General features: G+C 35.8%; 2 protein-coding genes, 1 long non-coding RNA gene and 1 pseudogene across 3 annotated transcripts; 3 read left to right on the top strand and 1 right to left on the bottom strand.

Annotated features, from left to right (window-relative positions):
- Positions 1-4864: 4864 nt before the first annotated feature.
- LOC127107379 (ABC transporter G family member 1) lies at positions 4865-8190 on the top strand. Its single transcript, XM_051044663.1, has 8 exons — positions 4865-5054; positions 5225-5304; positions 5396-5866; positions 5948-6034; positions 6314-6427; positions 6811-7005; positions 7150-7239; positions 7474-8190. Exons 1-8 carry the CDS (start codon positions 4865-4867, stop codon positions 8077-8079), a joined length of 1833 nt encoding a protein of 610 aa, XP_050900620.1. The 3' UTR covers positions 8080-8190.
- Positions 8191-9101: 911 nt separating this feature from the next.
- Positions 9102-12968, top strand: LOC127102669 (60S ribosomal protein L16, mitochondrial-like; annotated as a pseudogene).
- Positions 12969-14613: 1645 nt separating this feature from the next.
- Positions 14614-17509, bottom strand: LOC127107234 (ABC transporter G family member 1). The gene is made up of 7 exons (XM_051044535.1): positions 17085-17509; positions 16856-16935; positions 16287-16757; positions 16023-16109; positions 15822-15947; positions 15456-15734; positions 14614-15372 (listed from the first exon to the last, which is right to left on the bottom strand). The coding sequence occupies exons 1-7, from the start codon at positions 17368-17370 to the stop codon at positions 14704-14706; spliced, it is 1998 nt and encodes a 665-aa protein (XP_050900492.1). The 5' UTR covers positions 17371-17509; the 3' UTR covers positions 14614-14703.
- Positions 15588-16277, top strand: LOC127107235 (uncharacterized). The gene is made up of 3 exons (XR_007795648.1): positions 15588-15725; positions 15872-15960; positions 16057-16277. It is a non-coding gene; the product is annotated as an uncharacterized LOC127107235 (long non-coding RNA).
- Positions 17510-23272: the final 5763 nt, after the last annotated feature.

Raw genomic sequence — 23272 nt, 5'->3', positions numbered from 1 at the left:
GGCATAAAGATGATGGATATAGGGCAAACCTGATTGGAGAGCTTGATTGAAATTGAGTTGCACCCGTGAGGTTTACAAGTTGATTTCCCTTCAGGGTTTGGAGGCTGCTCTGAACTCTGTTAGTTCTTCTCTCACTATCTTTTTCCTCGGGGTTTTGTTCCAAGGAAACCTCAGAGTATTTTGCTTCTCTCCCTTTTTCTCAAGTGAATCTCCCAGTGTAACTCCAAATGTGTTTTCCTCTACTGAAACTTCAGTATTTATAGACTGATTTTCGTGGGTAGTGGGCTCAAATGAGGGAGACCCAAGTCCAAAATAATTTGTTATATTTTATTTATTTATTTTATTATTATTTTTTTTTTTCGTTTTTTTTTTCTTCAGGAAAAATGAAGGGTAAATTTTGGGGTATTACAGGTGTCATGCTCACCTTTGCAAAGCTCACAACAAGCTATTTGTTTAGCTTTTGAAGGTTCTCTCAACTCTTTTATTTGCTGCGTTAAGAGTTCCACTTGTTGTGAAATGAGTTTGTTTTGGGCAAGAATGGCATCGTTCGTCCCAAGTTCAAGCACTCCCGGCTTCTTCAAAGAGTTGTCTCTACTTTGACTTTGGAGATCATTTAGAGCCATTCGATTTATGATATCTGTAGCTTCTTCGGCGTTTTTAGACAATAAAGAACCACCCGAGGTAGCATCCAACAAAGTCTTGCAGTTTGGTTGAAGTCCATTTTTGAAAATATGGATTTGAGTCAATTCATCAAAACCATGCCCTTTACATTTCCGAAGCATGGATTTGAATCTTTCCCACGCCTCATTTAATGATTCGTTGGTTCCTTGTGAAAACACTGAGATGGCCGTCTTGGATTCCATGAACCGGTTGTGGGAGAAAAATCTTTCGATGAACTTCTCTTCCAACACGTTCCAATCTGTCATGACGGCAGGTGTTTGATCTAAGTACCAATCTTTTGCTTTGCCGAGCAAAGCGTGGGGAAATAATCTTTTGAACAATGGTAGCTCTTGAGCTTGGTCAACTCCGGCCGCCAATGCTATCTCGTAAAATTTGGTGAGAAAAGCAAAGGGATCTTCATGGTCCATTCCGGTGAATGGACTTCCATATAGTAAATTAAGAGTTCCCGTTTTCATCTCGGCTTGCCTTCCCGTGTGGTTGGAAAACTGACCAGTATTCCTTGGACTGTTTACACATGGAGTGGAAATGGGCGGTGGTGGTGGTTCCATGATAGGTATGAACGGTGGTGGATGTGTGGTAGAAGAACTTTCTCCTTGTTCTTGTCGTTGTCTAGCTTGTTGCCTCCTTCGTCTCGTCCTGCTATTCAGCCTCCTTGCGGTTCTTTCGATCTCGGGATCAAAAAGAAGTTCGTCCACAGGAATCTGCCCTCGCATAAAACGAAAGCTGCACACTAAACCAAACAAATTACAAGCACAAGTCAAAAATTCGAAAGCTAAAAATTAAGCAACTATTGCGATGCTCGCAATATCAATTCACAATCCCCGGCAACGGCCCCATTTTGTTGAATGTGTTTTTAAGTGTCGGGTTTTTGTTATCGTCTCCACAGGGATTGTGAGATATCACCGTCTTTCGACAATTGTTTTAACTCTTAGCTTAAGGTAACAATGGTTTTTGGTTTTAGTCACGACATCTTGCATAAAAGTGTAAGAAAATGCAGTAAAAGATTTGGTTTTAATATTTGAGAAAAATTGCCAAAGTTATGGTTCGACGATCACTTTGCATGTATATGTTCGATCAACAAAACTTATAAACTCCTTTAGATGATAAACTATTTCACAAAGTCCTCCCAATGTGTTTATCTCTAACACACATTGTGAGTTTTCCCATTTTGATCCATTGTTTATCTCTAACACAATCTATCAAAATGACAACTTTTTGGTTCAACCTTATGGTGAACAAAATCATTCATTACTATCTCTAGCTAACAAACAAGATTGGATGAAAACCTAGGTAAAGAGTTGGTAAACATCTCTCGATCATAAACCAACACAAAGAGTTTTCAATAAAACAAAGTTTTCACCATATATTCATCATTAAAGAATTTACAAATGAAGATCATCTCATATACACACAAAGCTTATGACCATCTACATCTAACCTTGACAAAATGAAGAACTTAGCTACTCATTTTCATGGTAGCTTGGTCAACAAGTTTCGGAAGAAGGTTGATCAACATCCGAGTCGAATAATCGAGATTGGATGGGAATCCACCTTCTTTTTATGAAAGATTGTTAAGAGATGAAGAGAAATGATTTCTAGGTCACAAAGTATCTCTAGAGCAATGCTGAAAAAATATCTAAAAAGTACAAAAGTATGGAGGTGTAAAAGTATGGCTCCAAAAAGTAGCCCTTGCTACTTATAGTGCTGCTACTGAGCTGTCATGCTCGCTAGGCGAGCAGAATGGCTCGCCTAGCGAGCCCCAAAATGAGGCACCTGAGGCACCTGTGTCCAAAGAAATAATCTTTGCCAGATTGGCATGTTCGCTAGGCGAACAAAACCTTCGTTAGGCGAAGCCCACGCTTCACCCTTCGCTCCAGCGAGCTTAGGAGGTTTTGCTACTGGAATTGCTCGCTGGGAGCTCGCTAATGGCTCGCCTAGCGAGTGAGTGCTGGCTGCGCTTTTGACCAAGTCTGGACGTGTTCGCTACACCCTTCGCTGGCTGCTCGCCTAGCGAGTGTGTTGATGTTTGCTACTGTAAAATACTGGAGCTCTTCGCTGGGTTCTCGCTGGGTGCTCGCCTAGCGAGCTCTTCGCCACAGCCCTCGCCTAGCGAGCAAGCTGATGAATGCATCCCTTTTTTGGTCCCTTTGCCAACTTTCTTGTGGCTTCATTTTCTATTATTTCATGCCTAATTCCTGCACAATAACACACAAATCAAAGGTACCAAGATCGTTTATCATTGTATTGCAATTCATCTAAAACAAAGGTGGTTTCGAACACTTTAGCAAGGAAATGGAGTGAAAGATGCCCATATAAGCACTTTTGGGTATCTAACACCTATTCAAGTCATGTGTCGACCTATTGGAATCATGTGTCAACCTGTAAGATTATGTGTTGCCTATAGGTCGACCTGAAGACTCGACACATGAGACAGAAGCTACAAACTTTAATATTATAGTGTATGTATCGACCTGTATCATCTATGTGTCGACCTGAAGTTTTAAAAAGTCATCTATAGGTCGACCTATAGTCGTATGTGTCGACCTATAATGAGGATTTTTCCACTTAAAACCAAAATTTTCATGCTCAACACAATATTTTGATACATAAATATTTTCCATACAATTTAAACAATGTTGACATGTGTCCTAATGCAAGAATGCTAAAATGCACAACTAGACTCAGATGACACCGTCCAATGTACATAAACACTATTTCCTAGTTTTGACATCATTCAAAATATATCTAAACGGAAGGATGCACTCACAGGGTTATCATTCCTTATATCTTCTAATATGTAAATTCTAGGGTATTCTGATACAGACTGGGTTTGATGCATTAGTTATCCACATCATGATTTGTTTTTGCATTGGTTCAACTCTTGTTTCTTAGAAAGCAAAGAAACAACAAACAATATTCATGTATTCTTCTAAAGCGAAATATAGAACTCTTGAATCAGTCACATGTGAATTAGTTTGCCTCCTCTAAATTATAAGAGATCTACACGTCACATGCTTCAAGCCACGTGTTTTATATTGTGACAACCACAGTGCATTACACAAAGCACCTCAAATCTTATTTTTCATGAAAGAACAAAACACTTTGAGATTGATTGTCATCTTCCCAAGAGCAATTGACATATTTCCTTGCAAAACCTTAGGCTACAAGCAAATTCAATAGCTTTGCTTCCAGTTTGGTATGTTAGACATTTAGCATGCTTAAACTTGAGGGAGGATGTTAAAAGAATAAAATATGAAAGCACTAAAGTGATGATGTGTTGAAGGCCATTTTGAGTTTATAACAAACTTTCCTTTTTTTAGTAACTAGTTTTCAAAAAGTAGTTGAAAAGTTACTATTAGTTAGTTATAGTTTGTTAAGTCAATTTTGTAGCCTCTTGAATAAGCTTTATATGATTGATGTATGTGTTATTTCTGATCTAAACTCAATAACACAACTGTTAGCTTCAATCTCAATTCTCTCCTTTTCACTTTTGATCTTTCTTTCATAATGAATTCAATGTTCTAACATACACCTCCCAAAATCTTTTTCTTCTGTCCAAACTCACAAACTGATTTAATTATTTGATCAGAAAATTAATAAATAAGTCCACATTTTGATGTTATGTGATCAATATTCACATCCAACATGCCAATAAACTACTATATATTTTCCCTAGAATGTTAGGGATACTGATTTATATTTGCACGAGGGTTGGGTGTCAATAACATATAGAGCACGATTTTGGATATTATTTTTTTTCTTTCAAAGTATTACAATCATTATCATCCATAAGATATGTTTAATTGACGTGTACACATTCCTTTTATTTTTTAAACAAATATATTACCCGCTCTTATTTGTCACATAAATTAGACTCACCCAATTTCAAACCGATAAAATGACTCACACGCCCTTCAATATATCTGTATATTTCACTAAATTGAGGAGGTTTATTGGTCATTTAGAACAGAAAAGAATGTAGTTTTTCATATGTATAAGGAAGCACCCTAATATATAGTAATGCCAATTACTCACTTCAACTTGCAAGAACCAATTCTGTTCTAGCGTGAACAACTTGAAAAGCTTCCTTCACAATAAAATAATTTGTTGTTTTTCATCTGAACATATCCATATATAAGCATTTATAATTGATGCAAGATGTGCACAGATTAGTGGAGTTGACATGGGTGGTCGTGAAGGAGAAAAGGGAGGAATTACTGTGACATGGGAGAATTTGGAGGCCATTGTTAGAAAAGGAAAGAATAGAAAACTAATTCTGCAGGGACTTACAGGTTATGCCCAGCCAGGGAAGCTTTTGGCTGTAATGGGTCCTTCCGGCAGCGGCAAATCAACACTCCTTGATGCATTAGCAGGTAACTAGATCAGTACTAGAGATGTCTACTGCAATTTACATGCATGTGTGACCAATGTGTATGAGTCACATATCAAGTTATTCTTCTTAGTCATATACTGCTGTCTTTTATGTATTATAACCACTAAATCACTGTCTCTTAACTATAATATGATTTGAGCAATGTTGCAGGAAGATTGAGCTCAAACATACAGCAATCGGGGAAGATTCTAATCAATGGCAAAAAACAAGCACTGGCTTATGGAACATCAGTAAGACAAAATTTCTAAAAACTACACAAGTCCTTAGGAAGGAGAAAGATTAGTTTCATTTACTAACCTTTTTCACACCATGTAAATCCAGGGCTATGTAACACAAGATGATGCAATGCTGTCGGCTTTAACAGCTGGTGAAACTTTATACTACTCAGCTCAACTTCAATTTCCGAAGTCAATGTCCATAGCAGAGAAGAAGAGACAAGCAGATATCACACTTAAAGAAATGGGCCTGCAAGATGCTATTAACACAAGGGTCGGAGGGTATGGTTCTAAGGGCCTAAGCGGAGGGCAAAAGAGGAGACTTAGCATTTGTATTGAGATGCTAACACGCCCAAGACTTCTTTTCCTTGATGAACCAACAAGTGGACTTGATAGTACAGCTTCCTACTATGTTATGAGTAGAATTGCAAGTTTACGTGTAAGGGATGGTATTCAAAGGACAATTGTTGCATCCATCCATCAGCCTAGTAGCCAAGTTTTTGAACTATTTGATGACCTCTGTCTTCTTTCTTCTGGAGAGACAGTCTACTTTGGTCCAGCTTCTGAAGCAAATCAGGTTAGGAACTAAAACCCTTGTACCACATATTGATTTCAACTTTGACAAAATACATATATAGTAACACTTGATTCAGTGCAGTTTTTTTCTTCAAATGGCTTCCCTTGCCCAACTCTCTACAATCCTTCTGATCATTACTTAAGGATCATAAACAAAGATTTTGAACAGGTATTTATTCAAACCCTCAGTCTAAACAGTGTATATTTGAAAGCATTGGGATATTTAGAGGAATTATAAAATACAATATAATAAAATAGAATCAGCAAAGAAATTTTTTACTGAAAAAATGAAATCCATCTCTAATTTTTAGACAGAAATTAGAGATGGATGGATTTAATTTTTTCCTTCTCTATATTCGTCATGTACATATAACACCTTTAGATTAGAAGGCAGGCACAAAACAGTTGAAAAATTGAAACATAATGGACTAATCAATTTTGTTTTCAGAACACTGAAGAAGGCTTTGAATCTGAAAAAGCAATTGGTATCCTTGTAAATTCTTATAAAGCATCTGAAATGAAAAGTCAAGTTCAGAGTGAAGTGACAAATATAAGTGAACTTGTAAGTATCATACTACATTCCTAAATTTGACTTAGACACTGAATCACTTTGGTAGATGGCTCATTGTGGACAGGAGGCACCTGAAAACCATTCAAAACTCCAACGACGACAAACACGTCCTTCCAGAAATAGAAGTTCTCGTCTCCTCCTCCTCATGACTAAGACACTGACTTGGTCAGTGTTGTTTTGATAAATACAAGGGGAAATAAATATAACATAGAGAACCATGAACTTCTACGTTCAACTGGCGTTGTCGATAGTCGTTGGAGTTTCGATGTGATTTTTAAGTATTGGTTCGCCTTAACCACATATCAAGGTGGCAACTGTAGAACCCACATAAACTACACGTTTAACATTTTGTTTCATGAAATTGTACGTGCTAGGATTTGGGTATAATAAAGAATAGGAGGATCCACGCTCCATTTCTGACTCAGTGTATGGTTCTTATAAAAAGATCTTCCCTTCAATTGTACCGTGATATCAGCAACTACTGGTTACGTCTTGTCGTCTTTGTTGCAATATCTATAAGTCTAGGCTCTGTCTTCTATCACATCGGCTCAAGTAATGAATCTATTCAGGTAACATACGGAATCATAATCAAAGCGTGCTTTGCAAGAGAAATAACTATTAATTATGCAATAGTAGAGAATATATCACCACCACTCCCTGTTATTTATATAAATTTGAACTGTAACGGTATTCTTGTACATGGTATGTTTCAGGTCAGAGGATCGCTGATTGCATTTTTGATGCCAGTCGTGACTTTCATGACACTTGTTAGTGGATTCTCTCCCTTGATTGAGGAAATAAAGGTAAAATTGTTATCTTTCGTAATTGAAGCTTCACTACATTAAACTCTAACAGTAGACTATTGTATCCAAATTCTAAAACAATTTGATTCATCATCTACTTAGCCAAAACAATTTTGGATACAAATGTCTCTTGACAAAACTGTTTCAACTTCTGAAAGGAAAAAAGTAAAAAAATCTTCCCTCTTCAAATATTATTTTATCTCTAACCAAAAAGGTTTCCTTCCACCATATTAGGTGTTTGAACGAGAGAGAATGAATGGGCACTATGGCATTACTGCTTTTCTCATTGGCAATATATTATCTCCTATTCCTTACATGCTAATGATCTCTCTCATTTCTGGAGTAATAGTGTGTTACCTTTCTGGACTACACAAAGGACTAGAGCAATATCTATACTTTGCTTCTATCCTATTTTTCACTATGATGTGGGTTGAGAGCCTTATGATGGTTGTGGGGAGTATCTTCACAAATTTTGTGATAGGTGTGATCGTTGCTGGTGGAGTTCAAGGACTTACAATTTTAACAGCCGGATTCTTCCGACTTCCTGATGATCTTCCAAATCCATTATGGAAGTACCCTGGCTACTACATTTCCTTCCTGACATATGCTTTCCAAGGATCATTCAAGAATGAATTTGAAGGCTTAACATTTGTTTGGTATCAAGATGGAGGTACCATAACCGTTAGTGGTAGAGATTTCCTAACCAATACATGGCATGTGCAAATAGGTCACTCTAAGTGGGTTGATCTTGCCATCATGTTTGGAATGATTGTTGTTTATCGAGTTCTATTCTTGGTCATCATTAAGGTCAAGGAGCAGTCAAAACCTACCATAAATTAATGGACACCGAGCAAAAACATTATGTAAAACCAATATGTTTGAACTTTAAATAATGTTCTAGATAAATCATACGGGATATGACAATCCCATGAAAAAGAAACATCAAGTCAAATGTACCTTAAAATATTATACTTGTACTTTGTTTGCTATATTAAATTTGTAAGGACACAGAGCAACAATTTCTCAAGTTCTACAATAGTGAAGGCATATTCATATCTATTTTTGTTGGAAGCATCTAAATAAAAAGATAATGTGTATTTAGAAAGTATCATGTTTCATTATGTTATTATTGTTATCACCGCAGTGACATCTATGAGACATGGGCAAAGTTTGACCCACCTGACAATAAAATATGCACAACTTCCCAAGCTTTTATCGCCAACTCATCAAAGGCCTTCCCCGCCCCAACCTCCGGTTCCCTTTTCCTTGCCATGAACCTATATACAATTGATGCACAAAATATTGAGTTGAACAATATCTCATAACTTAGTAATGAGAATCTCGGACAAGACAAAGAAAATTTCTGAGGGATAGAGTTAGGATTTATAAGAACCTTTTTTAGGATGCATGGGAACCACTCCTTGTTCAATTAAGGATCAAATGTTGGAACCTCATCGATAAGGATAATAAGGTAATTGAATTGATAGATAAATTCATAGACCATGGTAGGATAGGAGAGTGCATAAAAGGAATAGAGATGGTGGTAGAGATCATATTGATAAACAAAAAATTTTCTTACGGGGTAGAACTCTTATTTGAAAGAAATGAAAAATGTGATCTTTGTTGTTTAATAGAACAAACACTAATGCCTTAATTGAGTTGGTCAGAATCAAATTTATTTATCAAAGTGCTTCTCTGTTTGCTCAAAACATCCCTTTTCAACCGAGAAAGAAAAAAAAGCATTTCGTTTCATTTCTAATATAATAGTTAAGGATATTCCATCAATAATGAAAAAAAGGATTGAGGGTTCCGTATATGTTGTTCAGGAGATGCATAAATCGCTAGAATTGAATGCATAAAGTATGGTAAAACATCATGTAATGTATTTAACCAGAAAATCGAGTAGGCTTCTGCTGGAGTATCTACTCGTAATGGAATATAAGGTGTCAAAGTGTGAATTTCATATAGTAAAAAACAAAGGGATGTGCTCTATGCGAAACATGCAAAATTTAGTAAATATCGGAATGACAAATGCAGTAGGGATTGCAATCATCATCTGCCGTTGCTGCTCAGTCGGGTAATCCTGTAGCTTTTGTCTCTACACCTTCACTTGGTCCTTGGGTCCTTGACACTGGTGCATCTGATCATATGACTGGTAATAAATCTCTTTTATCTAATTTGTCTTATTCTGATTCTTTGCCTTCTGTCACTGTGGCGGATGGTTCTAAAGCCAAAGTTCAAGGCCTTGGTCAGGCACATCCACTTCCAAACTTGTCTTTAGAGTCTGTCCTTTACATTCCTGGTTGTCCCTTTAATCTAATATCTGTTCACAAGCTTATTCGTACTCTTGATTGTTCAGTTCTTTTTAATGCTAATTCTGTTCATATCCAGGATCGACGTACAGGACGGACGATTGGAGCAGGGAGTGAAGCTGGAGGATTATATCATCTTTCTCCACCGGTGGCCTGTGCTTCTATTGCTTCTCAAGAACTCACACATCAACGTTTGGGTCACCCTAGTCACAATAAAATGCGTCTTTTAGTTCCTAGTCTTTCTAAGCTTTCTTCTTTTGAGTGTCAGTTCTGTCAATTAGGCAAACATACTCGTAGTACTTATTGTCAACGAGTAAATAAAAGTGTTGCATCACCTTTTGCTTTAGTTCACTCTGATATTTGGGGTCCTAGTCGTGTGAAGTCTACTTTAGGATACTATTACTTTGTCACGTTCATCGACGATTACTCACGATGCACTTGGTTATTTCTAATGAAAAATCGTTCAGATGTTTTCCGTATATTCCAAGAGTTTTATGCTGAAATTAAAAACCAGTTTAATACTACCATTAAAATTTTACGCACAGATAATGCTCGTGAATATATGTCATCCCAGTTTCAATCTTTTTTAACATTACAGGGAATTATTCACCAATCATCATGTGCTCATACACCACAACAGAACGGTGTTGCTGAACGGAAGAATCGTCATTTAGTTGAAACTGCACGGACTCTTCTTCTTCACCACAATGTACCCTCTCGTTTTTGGGGTGATGCTCTCCTCACCGCATGTCACCTTATCAACCGAATGCCTTCCTCGGTCCTTCAAGATCAGATTCCATACTCTATCTTGAATCCGGAACACGATCTCTACCCCATTCCCCTTCGTGTGTTTGGTTGCACATGCTTTGTTCATGATCTTAATCCAGGTAAAGACAAACTTTCCGCTAAATCTCTCAAATGCATTTTTCTAGGCTACTCACGTATACAAAAGGGATATCGTTGTTTTTGTCCTCAACTTCAACGGTACATTGTCTCTTCCGATGTAACATTTTTTGAAGGTTCTCCTTTTTTCTCTGCCTCTTCGTCCTCCCAGGAGATTTGTAATTTAGATGATCAAGATATCCCTTCTGTCATCCCCACACCCATTAAACCTCCTTTGCAGGTATATCAGCGACGCACAACGTGTCCATCGGCAGTTAGAGATGATATTGATCCACCAACACCATCTCCTACTCCAATTGTTCCTCCAGCTACGTCACCTGAACTTGACCTTCCAATAGCATTACGAAAAGGTATTCGATCTCATAATCCAAATCCTAAATATGTCTGCGCTTTAAATTATGACCGTCTATCTACTTCCTATGTTTCTTTTGTGTCTGCTTTGGATTCTGTGTCTATTCCTAAGTCTACAGGTGAAGCTATGACTGACCCCAATTGGCGTCAGGCGATGGTGGAAGAAATGACTGCATTGCATTCAAATAACACTTGGGACATTGTTCCTTTACCTCCAAACAAAACTACAGTGGGCTGTCGATGGGTTTATACAGTGAAAATTGGACCAGATGGTCAGATTGATCGTTTTAAAGCTCGTTTGGTAGCCAAGGGATACACACAAATATTTGGCCTTGATTATGGTGACACCTTTTCTCCAGTGGCCAAGATTAGTTCAGTCCGTCTCTTCCTTGCATTGGTTGCTATTAATCATTGGTCGCTTCATCAGTTGGATATTAAAAATGCATTCTTACACGGAGAATTGGAGGAGGAAGTGTATATGGATCAACCTCCAGGTTTTACTATTCCTGGTAATTCGAGATTTGTTTGTCGGCTCAATAGATCTCTTTATGGGCTAAAACAATCTCCACGTGCTTGGTTTGGTCGCTTCAGCTCTGCCTTGATACAGTTTGGTATGACTAGATGTGAAGCAGATCATTCTGTTTTCTTCCTTTACTCTTCCAACGGACAACACATCTTTCTTGTGGTTTATGTTGATGACATTGTTATCACTGGAGACGATACAGACGGTATTCAGCGACTCAAAACTCATATTTTCAAAAACTTTCAGACAAAAGATTTGGGTCCACTCAGATACTTCTTAGGTATTGAGGTTGCACAGTCCTCATCAGGCATTGCAATTAACCAACGTAAGTATGCATTAGACATCCTAACTGAAACTGGTATGCTTGACTGTCGTCCAATTGATACTCCTATGGATCCCAATGTCAAGCTTCTTCCGGGTCAGGGGGAGTTGTTGAAAGACTCGGGAAGATATCGACGTCTAGTGGGTAGACTCAATTATCTTACCGTCACCAGACCGGATATTACTTTTGCAGTGAGTATTGTGAGTCAATTCCTTAATGCTCCTTGTGATACTCATTGGAATGCCGTTATTCGGATTCTCAGATATATAAAGAATGCACCAGGAAAAGGCCTATTATATGAAGATAAGGGTGATGCTAAAATCACTTGTTACTCAGATGCAGATTGGGCAGGATCACCGTCGGATAGGAGATCCACTTCTGGATATTGTGTTCTTATTAGAGGAAATATGATCTCATGGAGAAGCAAGAAACAAAACACAGTTGCATTATCTAGTGCTGAAGCTGAATATCGGGCTATGGCAGCAGCCTCAAAAGAACTTGCTTGGCTTAAGAATTTGCTCTCAGAACTTAGGTTCGGTGACCTTCAAAACACAAAACTCATATGCGACAATCAAGCGGCACTCCACATTGCGTCCAATCCGGTTTTCCATGAACGGACCAAGCACATAGAAATAGATTGTCACTATGTAAGAGACAAGGTACTGTCGGGAGAAATAACCACGGAATTCGTAAAATCTGAAGATCAATTGGCTGATATGTTTACCAAGTCTCTCAAGGGTTCTCGAGTGAATTATATTTGTAACAAGCTCGGATCATACAATATATACGATCCGGTTTGAGGGGGAGTGTTAAGAATATGTTATCAATCAATTAGTATTGATTGATATTCAATTAGTCATAACTGTAACTGATATTATTTCCTATTGTATATTCCCTATTTGCATATAAATATACATCATGTGTGATCATATTAGACACACAGAGATACAATTACAATAGTAACAAAACTAGATTTTAGAAGATATGGCACTAAAAGTTGTAGAGTCAGTCGTCTTTCATATCAAGCCATTGAAGCAGCACATCAGGCTATAATTGGTTGGGCACTTCTATCGTGCAATGAGCAGACAATTTCAAAAAAGATAGTAAAATATGGGTAAGAGTTTTTATAAATATTTCTATTACCGAGAAACCTACATACGTCAAAACGGGAAGAGGAAAATAAAATCCTATGGGTTGGATTGGTGCAATTGCCACAAGACAAGTCCTATTTGAGATGGATGGTGTGAGTTTTTCAAATGCTCTACAAGCCGCTATATTAGCGGAACACAAACCATGTTCGTCAACCAAGTCTCTTTAGTGGATGTAAAGTAACTGGTTAGTAGGAAAAACTAGATCGGGACTCAAAAGAATTAGGCGAAGGGTTTGTTCATGAATGAGGGAAGTGGAAATACACTAAGGGATAAGGATATACTCCTTTTTTAATCTTTGAAATTGTACGAATGTTCCAGGCGTGCGACCCTGATACATTATGGTTTTTTTCTGACACTCTTTCCTGTGATTGTATTGGATATTCTTCTTTATGATCACAAGGTGGTGGGTGCTGGGGCATGTCTTCTCCGATTGCGTTCAGATGTGACATAAAATCTAGGAGGTCCAGGGACATAGCCGACCGATGCACTCCCCATCCAAAAAAAGGGGGGGAAGGTAACCCCCACCACCACATGGGTTAGATACTATTATAGTTTTACTCTTGCGGAAAATTTAAGAAGACTTTTTCGTTTTGGAGATAATACTTCTAGGAAGGTGAATCTCAGGTTCCACCACAAGAGATAAGTGCAATAGGTAGTTCCCTACAAGGAAATGTTGTCCAAAAGGGGATACTCTATATTGGGAGGTATTAAACATTATCCCTTCAAATCTTCAAGATCGGCGATGGATTATTCACATTCAACTTGAACGATTCTTGTGACAATGGACGAAATTCCTTTGTTCCCTTTCTCAAAGGCAAAGATATTGATTTCAAAGGGAAACTCGAGTACAAGATAAGGAAAAAGAATGTACTCTCAGGCATACCATCGACAGAGTCAAGAAAGGATAAGCATAAGGCGTTCTAAAAATATGATATTTCAACTCTATCCCTTGTCCAGCTAACCAGGTTGATTCCCAGCTCCCTATGAGTTCATATTCGCTAACGCAAAGAGGAAGAAGAGCTACTTCCATCATTCTAATAGTAACAAGGTAAACTGAACCCAAGTTAAGTTAAGCCGAGTCTTTTTTTCCTCTCAGCTTTGAAGCCGGAGGTAGACACGTGGATGGTGTTCACTCGAAGGGAGAATGGAGGGAATGGGATTATTTTTTTGCAATGTAATGGAACTCAAAGCATGTTTTATAGGTTGTACTCGTACTCACTGACTACATGGACTTTATGCCAAGTCATGAGCGATAGCGAAGTCAAGCCGCCAACCAAGCCAATGTACCACCCCTATCCATTTTTGATGAAACTTTCTTTGATTTGAATGAATGAGGGAGGAAGGGAAGACGCATGCAAGAAAAAAGAAAGCCCATATTTAGGCATGAGCTCTAATACATTGACCTCTTGCAAACAAGTCAAGTTTTTGGTTATTGATAAATCAAATAATAGAGACAAAGAAATCCCTATAGATTCTCAATAAATGAGGAACTCGACCTTGGTCAGTCGACCAGGAATGATGACCAATTACTTGAACCTCAGACGAAAACATGAAAGAGGATGGGTTGGCCAAGCCAAAGCTAGAGGGCAGATGATAAATAATAAGACTAAAACTTAAAAAGATATTGGCCGAAGGTAAATCCCCTTCAAACTAAGGATTCACAATGATAAACAATCATTTTATTATTCTTATTGAATAAATCGGTACAATGCCTTTTTTTTATATAGATGTAACCAATCCAATTAAAGACTAAAATTAATTGAGTAACTTGATCAAGGACTAAGTCAAGATAGAAAGTAAAGAAAAAAATAGTTAAACTATAAAAACTAAGATTATTTAATCATTATTGCCTCAACACATTGTTATGCTGTGTATTTGGTCATTAGTCACAAGCCAAACAAGCTAATCAATCTCACTGCTCCTACTCCTAGTCACTTTAGTGAACCTAACCTTTTCTTGAGGACACTTAATTGCTGCAACAATAGGCTTCACCATCTCAAAGCTCTTGATAATAATCAAAAACATAATTCTATAAACCAAAGCCATTCCAACCAAAATAGCAAAGTCCACCCACTTTGAGTAACTAATTTCCATTTGCCACAAGTTTCTCAATATCTCATCACCACTAATCATCCCTTGATTATTGCTAGTAGTGAATGTTAGACCTTGAAACTCATTCTTAAATAATCCTTGATATGCATATTTGTGAAAGGAAATATAGTGCAAAGGATATTTCCAAAATGGCTTTGGTATATCACTTGGTAGCCTATAGAATCCACCATCTAACATCATTACTCCCAAGATTCCAGAACCAAAGATTATTCCCATCAGAAAATTTGGAACCACACTTGCAACAATCATCATGAGACCTTCCACTAACAAGACACAAATGAAGAGCATAGATATAAAGTACACAAATTGTTCATGTCCTTGGTGAAGTCCAACTAGATAATAAACCAATGCTCCTGGTATCAATGACATCAATAGCAAGAATGGAACAGCAGATAATGTGTTTCCAACGGTAAATGCTGTCGCACCATAATGTCCATTAAGTCTTTCTCGTTCAAATACCTAACCACAAGAACTTTTCTTGTTGTCACTTTCATCTTCAAAACATTTATGTGACAAGAAAACTTTATGAAAAATTACTTTACCTTCATATCTTCTACAAAAGAAGGGAATCCAGCAACAGTTATGAATGTCAAGAATGTAACCATAAACACAAGCAGTGAACCTCTTGCCTGAATGGATTGATTGCTTGAACCAATGTCGAAGAACATGGTGCCAAGACTTAAAGCCAATGCGCCATAGATTAGTAGACGCAACCAATAATAGCCTGCTTCGCGATACATATTCACGAAAGATCTTCTTGTAAGAATCAGACACTGAGTTAGAAAATCAGCATGGCTTTTCTTCTCCATTGAGTATGACACCTGCATCCATAATTTATATAGTTTTACTAATAATTGTCTTCTGTTTTTCTTAGCTATGCTACTTATGAGCTGTTTAACAAAACTCACTCTTTGATTAATTTGAGATAGTTCTTTCTGAACTTGGTGACTAATTTCAGATGAATCATACGATTTAACAAGCATGTGAATAGCTTCATCTGTGCTTAGCCCTCCACCTAATCCTTTCTCAGGGTCCTGCAAATAATCGGTAAACCAGTTAAATTTATTATTCGTATTTAGGTTACTGAAAACAATGAAAACTCTACTTACATGTTCAAAATCATTGTTAATTGTTTTTACATAGTGATCAGAAGGACTCTGGAGACTTGGGCATGGAAAACCATTTGATGAAAAAAACTGCACAAAAAAAAGTAGCAGTAAATCAAAATCAAAGTAAAAATGTTGAATCTCAGTGGATAGAAGCAGCAAGGTCACTCTGTCACTTACAATACTCGTTTGTTTAATTTAAAAATATTGATATACATCTATATACAATATACAGATAGTGGTTGAATTGAAGTATCTATTTCGAACCTTATCTGCAGCAGATACAGGTCCAAAGTAAACAGTTTTCCCGGAAGACAGAAGACAAACGTTGTGAAAAAGCTGAAAAATTTCATTACTTGGTTGATGAATAGATGCAATAATAGTCATTTGAATACCATCCTTTTTGTTCAAACCAGAAATTCTAGTCATAACATGGAAAGAAGCAGCACTATCAAGTCCACTAGTTGGTTCATCAAGGAAAAGAAGTCTAGGATGTGTAAAGATCTCAATGCAAATGCTAACTCTTCTTTTTTGTCCACCACTCACTCCTTTAGATCTCCGCCCTCCAATTCTCGTGTCGACTGCATCTTGCAGACCCATTTCTCGTATTGTCAAATCTGCTTTCTCTTGTTTCTCTTCCTTAGACATGGTGTCAGGTAATTGAAGATGAGCTGAATAGTGCACAGCTTCTCTAACTGTTAGAGTATTCAAAATTGTATCGTCTTCTGTTACATATGCCTGATGATTTCAGTTAAGAGAGAAGAAACAAAAGTGATTATGAAAAATGTATACTATTTTGAGAAAAGTTGTTGAAAAGATAAGATAAAAAATCTTACAGATGTTCCATAAGCTAGTCGTCGTTTGCATCCATTGATTAGAATTTTCCCCGTTTGTTTCGTCTTAAAGCCTAATCTTCCTGAAAATTCATATCAAGTTAAGAAAAATCTATATTGAAATCTAGACTAGTCGATCTTAATCAGACAGTTCAGATGTGCCATACTTCACAATATCCAAATCCATCATCAGAGAGAAGAATATTAAACAAGATGTTTATAGCATTAGTACCTGCTAAAGTATCAAGAAGAGTGGACTTGCCACAACCAGAAGGACCCATTATGGCCAAAAGCTGTCCTGGTTTTGCGTAGCCTTTTAGACCTTGGAGTATTGGTTTTCTTCCATTGTTTCCATTTGAAACAGTCACCCAAAGGTCCTCCCATGTCAAGAAAACACCCTCCTCTTTACCGGTTTCTACTTCAAATGTGGAATCAAATTCCACAGTTGTTGGCAACATTGTAGAGCTATTATTGTCTTGCTCACAGTCACTAGCATGAGATTGAAGGAGAGAACTCATGGTATGGTCTATTGTATCATTATTTTGTGTGTGATATATAGTAACTGTTAAAAGAATTTAGAAGAAAAAGCTAGAAATACCAAACTTTCGAATTCACAACATGAAAATAAATATTCCAAAGCACCCCACCATTGTACCTACTTCCAAGTTAAGTTTTAAGTAAAAAGAACGTTATTTATTTCATTTGGACTCAGTGTTTTTGTTGTATTTTTGTTTTAGGACCTCTCACCCTTTTTTACACACTCTCTTGTGTTTATATATTTGTGTTATTTAATCAATATTGTTAGGATCTCGCAATTGCAATCACATAAATACATCTTTAGATGGAATATGATGTTTTGTCAAATCCACAAATGCATCATCTCAGTCTATTAGATAAATCTTAATTGTGAAATTCATATTTTACATCAACTTTTTATTCATAATCATTTATGAATAGTATTGATTTGATTTTAAATGGACAATCACATTTTTATTAAAAATGTGTTTGATATTTTATGTCTAATTCAAACCTTCATAACACACATTACTATAACTTCTTGTATATCAAACTTTTGTATAATTAATAATGCATCAGGTTGGTAATATTTAGTATAGTAAAGTGGTCTACCTATCTATAAAAAAAATAGAACTTTTTTCAAATAAAATAACAGAAAAGTTCATTTTAAGTTTTCCGATGAACATTTCGAAAAAGTTAAAATTGAGTTTACATAGCACAAATGATTCAAAGCAGTTTTTGGATAAACTTTAATCGCCTAAAAATTTGTCTGGATGAACATTAATTAAATCCATAAAGGTTAAAAATGATGGTAAAAAGTAATAATAAATACTTAAATCGTAAAAAGGTAAAAGAAATATTATTTGAGTTTTGTAAAAAGGTAAAAGAAATATTATTTGAGTTTTTGTAAAAATCAAGGTAAAATATAAGGGTTGGATAAATTTTGGGGATTTTTTATCCCAGGAAGGGAATATATTTTATGAAAAACTTAAAATGGTTATAAATTATTTTAGGACCTCTCACCCTTTGAAGACACATTTGTTTTAAGTTTGAAAACACGAGTTTATACTCCGAAATATTTTAAAATACATTTTATGCATTAAATTGAAAGACTGTTTTAAATATTTATTAATCCATTAATATATTTTCATAATTTTTTATATTCAATCAAATTTTTATTAATTTATGATACGGGATGCATCTTTAAATTTTAAAGATATTTTTACATAGTGTTCATATCTATTAAGAAATTTCCAAAACTTTTCTAGAAGTAATTACTTGTAAATCTGTGTATGGGTCTGGATACAAATACTTTAATACCCAAAATCACATATATCCTCAAATTTCTAGAAGTTATTTGTTCTTTTTTCATTGTTTCTTTTAATGGTTTTTATTACTTGTGTTATGAATAAGGTATATTAAAAATATGTTTTTGATCCGTTTTGAGACATAAATTTATCAATATAAAAAGAAAATTATTTGAAATTCAGATTGATTATAGATCATTAATTAAAAGTTTGATCCAATCTAATTTTGTATTGTTTAATTTGGATCGATTTTTGTGTAAATGAATTACAAATTATAAAAAATTATATTAATATTAATTTTAAAAATTAAAATAAATTATTAATATTAATGTAATATATATATTATACAATATATTCAAAATTAATATTAAACAAAATTACAATGATCAATTATGTATGAAACAAATGAAATAAAAATAAAATAATAAATAGTATTAGATTAGATTAAACATTAAAGAAAAGTAAACTAATACATTATGTCATACTAATAAAAAATAAATATATATATATATATATATATATATATATATATATATATATATATATATATATATATATATATATATATATATATATATATATATATATATATATATATATATATAATTTTATTTTTTAAAAAAATCAATCCAAAATCTAAATCGATACGATCGGTTTTCACAAAGTGGTAATAAAAATAGTTAACAATATTCGATTTTGAGTGGTTGAAGATTTTAAGAATACCATGTTATAAACATCCAATTCTTAATTTTCTTTTTGGGTTTTAAGAATGAAAATGCAACATAACAAAATTTATGAAACTTATGCTTTCTCTTCTGAGTAAATTTACACTATGTATCCTATCAAATCCTATCAAGACAGATTAAAAAATTTAAATTATTTATATAACATGATATATTTCTATTAAATGATAATATAAAATATTTTTTATATTATGAGTAAATCTCCATTAAATATTTTTATAGATATCACCCAATACTCTCTTGATAATAAAAATCATATATACACTTAAAATTTATATAATAATTTAAAATTGAGTATCAACTATATTAATAATATTTTGTTATTTATCTATTTCGTTTAATTAAAATATAAGTATTGAGTATTTAAATACCTAATAAATATGAATACGAGTATTGAAGTTGTTAACTACTAATGCGAATATTGTTTTTTTTCTTCCATTTGTTAGTGTAATGATCGTTATAGATTTGAACGATCAATATTCTTTATGTTTCAGAATCCAAAATTTATATGGTAAAGCAATGACATTTAGATCATTCATATTGAATAATCGATCATTATATTTTTTATGGTATGGACGTGTTACATTAGAATTTATAATGGTGCAAAAGTTGTGTTGTCATGAGTTATACAATTAGGGTTTGTGTTGGTGCAAAAGTTGTTCCTTTAGGATTTCCTAAAAGAATCAAGTGTAGATAAAAAAAAATATCGTTGATTCAAAGTGAATTATTCATTAAAAAAATTCATCATAGTGTCACCCTTAACAATCTTGCAGTGGGTGTTACCCCCTTGACCCCCGTCCACTAACAGGGAATCAAAACCCTCTACAAACTATGCGTAGTGTGATCAATCGCCAAAATTTATCTTAGGTTTACTCATTGACTTGAGAGAACAATTGCTTCAGGGGCCATAATCATTTCATTTTATTTTGTATGTATTATTCCGTTCTAGAAACCAGAAATAGAGGTATATGTAGAAGTTGCGGCGGAGTAGGGCTTCTGATGCGGCATAGCGGGGGTGTAACTGTAAGGTTAGAATGCGACGCTCAATTCAGTATATGAAAGATTAGAGAGTATTCAAATTGTGTTTGAAACCTTTTACCTAAAATGGCACCATTCCCTATATATAGGGGAGAAAAATAACAACATCACTATCTTTCAACCATAGAATGCGAAACACTATTGGATGCGCCTGAGATTGAAATCTCTTGCAGCTGGGTGCATGATAGTCTTATGATAGGGCAAAGATTCTAGAAGTATGACTATGTGGTCGGTTGATAAGTCTCAGTCCATAGCAACCTATCTTACGGCGGCCAGTCCGAGAGAGATATCGTTGGCCCAGAACAATTGCCCTTCTAAGCCCTCGTGCTTAAATATTAATGTGAGGGTTTAAAGAATTTATTTCTCGACTTTCGATCACCACTCTTCATGCTTATGCTATTTGGAATGTCAAAAATGTATTCAGATGCGTCATTATGATCATTATTGGAAATTTAAAGACTTGAGTGCTACGTGTGAGAAATGTAATTATTGATAGGAGGTTTTTCTTTCCATATTTCTAGTACATAAGTATAGGAAGAACTAGAGTCACTTCCTTTTTAGACCTTTCTTTTATCTTCATTCTTGAGTAGTTGTCGCTTTTCCTCTTTGAAAGTCAGTCATCTTGTAATTGAGATCATTAGTGTGACATGGCTAAAAAATCTTGGAAGAACGTGAGAGGGAACCTGAAGAATCCAACATCTCCATAGGAAGCTTTTGTATATTCTTTGATTGTGTCTAATTTTACAAAAGAGGGGGGCCTGGTTAAGGCTTTCCTTGAAGTAGGGGAATTGTCGCTTTAGGGTCTTACTATCTCAGGTGAAGATGATAGAATATGCAGTAAGTCGATAACTGTATCATCCCTCTGTATGGATATCTCTTCTTGACCTTGGGTGTTTGCTTTCCCTTTTCCTCTTTTGAGGTTGGTGTTTTAAACTACCTGATGGTGGCTCCATCGTAACTCCACATGTCGGATTAGGCGTAAATGAAGGCCTGTCAGTACTGGTGTGTATATCTGAAGGGAAAATACTTTGTCATCTTGTTTTTTCTTCTCTTTCGTTGCCACTGGGGTACCCTGTCCCGACCAATAGAACGGGAGTGTGTCCTCTTGGTGTCGATGATACGTATTTTTGAAGACTTGCCTCACTTGTAGGTCGATTCTTCATAGTTAATCACTGGGTCATGCAACCATCTATAGGTCCGAGTCGGGAGTAAAAGGTAAGTGTAAACCTCTATTTACTCATTGTTGGCCGACAAAGCATTTCCTCATAATGAACGACGCCTATGTTTATAGGGAAGAGGATTTTTTTTGATGAGGATTCTTATCAAAATAAGAAACTGCTAGACTTTGTTAATCTCCTGGGTTATCTCGGAGGTGTGGTTCCCTCAGCTGAAGTTGATGAAAAATGTTTGAAGTGTATGATAGACATCTCCTAGTTGATAGGGGCTCGCTCTTGTGAGGATCCTCGAGTTGCCTTCGGTAAGTCTGAAATTTATTATATCCATTTATTGTAGGTTTGCTCCCCTTTTGGGTGCATATCTGGATAACAATCGTGTTTTTGTGCATATTTGATAGAGAATGAAATTAGGGTCTGGGTCCTGAAGAGGGGAATACAACCACCTGGTATTATGGTAGGCTATTCTCTCTCTTCAGAACCTCCTCGGAATGTTGTTATTCTTCATGCCCCTCCAGGTTTAGGAATGGATATGAGGACTCGTCATGGTCCTTCTCCTGACCTCCAGGATTTAGTTTTTGATGATGATTAAGTGTTTTTTTGCTAATCCCTCTAGGCATGCTCAAACTCTAGGCAAATATGGTCGTTCGGAAGTACTTTGGATGGACCGGGCATGTGACTAGAAGTGTCGGTTGGAAAGGAGTGACAACAATCTATCTTTCCAACAAGACATGTATTTAAGATAGTTGCAAAAGGTTTTCTCTTCCTTGCAAGAGGTAAACAAAGCTCTGACTCAATTTAATCTCCCTGGTACTGCAGGTAGCCGAGTGATGCACCTGGCGAGAATGAGGGAGAAGAAGAATGAGCTTTTGTTTCTGACCTGAAGAAGTTGGAGTTTCTATGCAATCAAAATGCTACTATGACCCGAGAATTGAAAGAATGTGCTTCTGTGAGCCTTGGGGCGGTTATAGAGTCTTTCGAGAATGTGCTACAACAAGTGGAGTATTTTCATCGTCCACTGGTTATCTTAAGGGAGCATATCTGGTTGGGTCAGATACTTCAAAATGGGAGGATCATCTATATTCTTGAGTTGGCTTCTGGTTTACCTCCCCCCTCTTTTTTTTGTACGATTTTTATTGGGTTCTAGGCCTTGACTTGTAAACGATATTCAATTATATTATTACTTTTCGCATGCTTGTGCTTTTAATTTTGTATTGTGCTCTTTTTAGTCGTAATCTTCAACCGATTGAGATTCGAGGATTGGTAGCGTTCGATTTTGATTCTTGAAATTCATAAAATTTGTTTGCTACAAAGAGTGGTAAATAAAGTTGCTTAAAGTGTAAATAACCTTAAGTTCTTTGTGAGGCCATGTTTAGTTATTTTATTCGTGAGCATGTCGCATTAATATGTACATGTTGTCTTGGAGAGATGTCGGGTCAGCTAGATGTAGATATAATTGGAATGTGCTTTCATAGGTGAAGCATTAGCTCGACTCGATATGTCTATAAGTTAGATTTGTAACACTGAGATGTGGGTTCAGCTCCAGGCATTTATGATTTGAACCGCATAGGTGAGGGGCATGAAACCATCTATATGCGACCATGCTTTTGAATTGCGTTTCACATCACGGAGGATCATTCACTG

Source organism: Lathyrus oleraceus, chromosome 7 (genome assembly GCF_024323335.1).
Source record: "Lathyrus oleraceus cultivar Zhongwan6 chromosome 7, CAAS_Psat_ZW6_1.0, whole genome shotgun sequence".
In the NCBI taxonomy this organism is placed as follows: domain Eukaryota; kingdom Viridiplantae; phylum Streptophyta; class Magnoliopsida; order Fabales; family Fabaceae; genus Lathyrus; species Lathyrus oleraceus.
The sequence above is the reverse complement of the archived record's forward strand: the minus strand, read 5'-3'. Positions and strand labels throughout refer to the sequence as shown.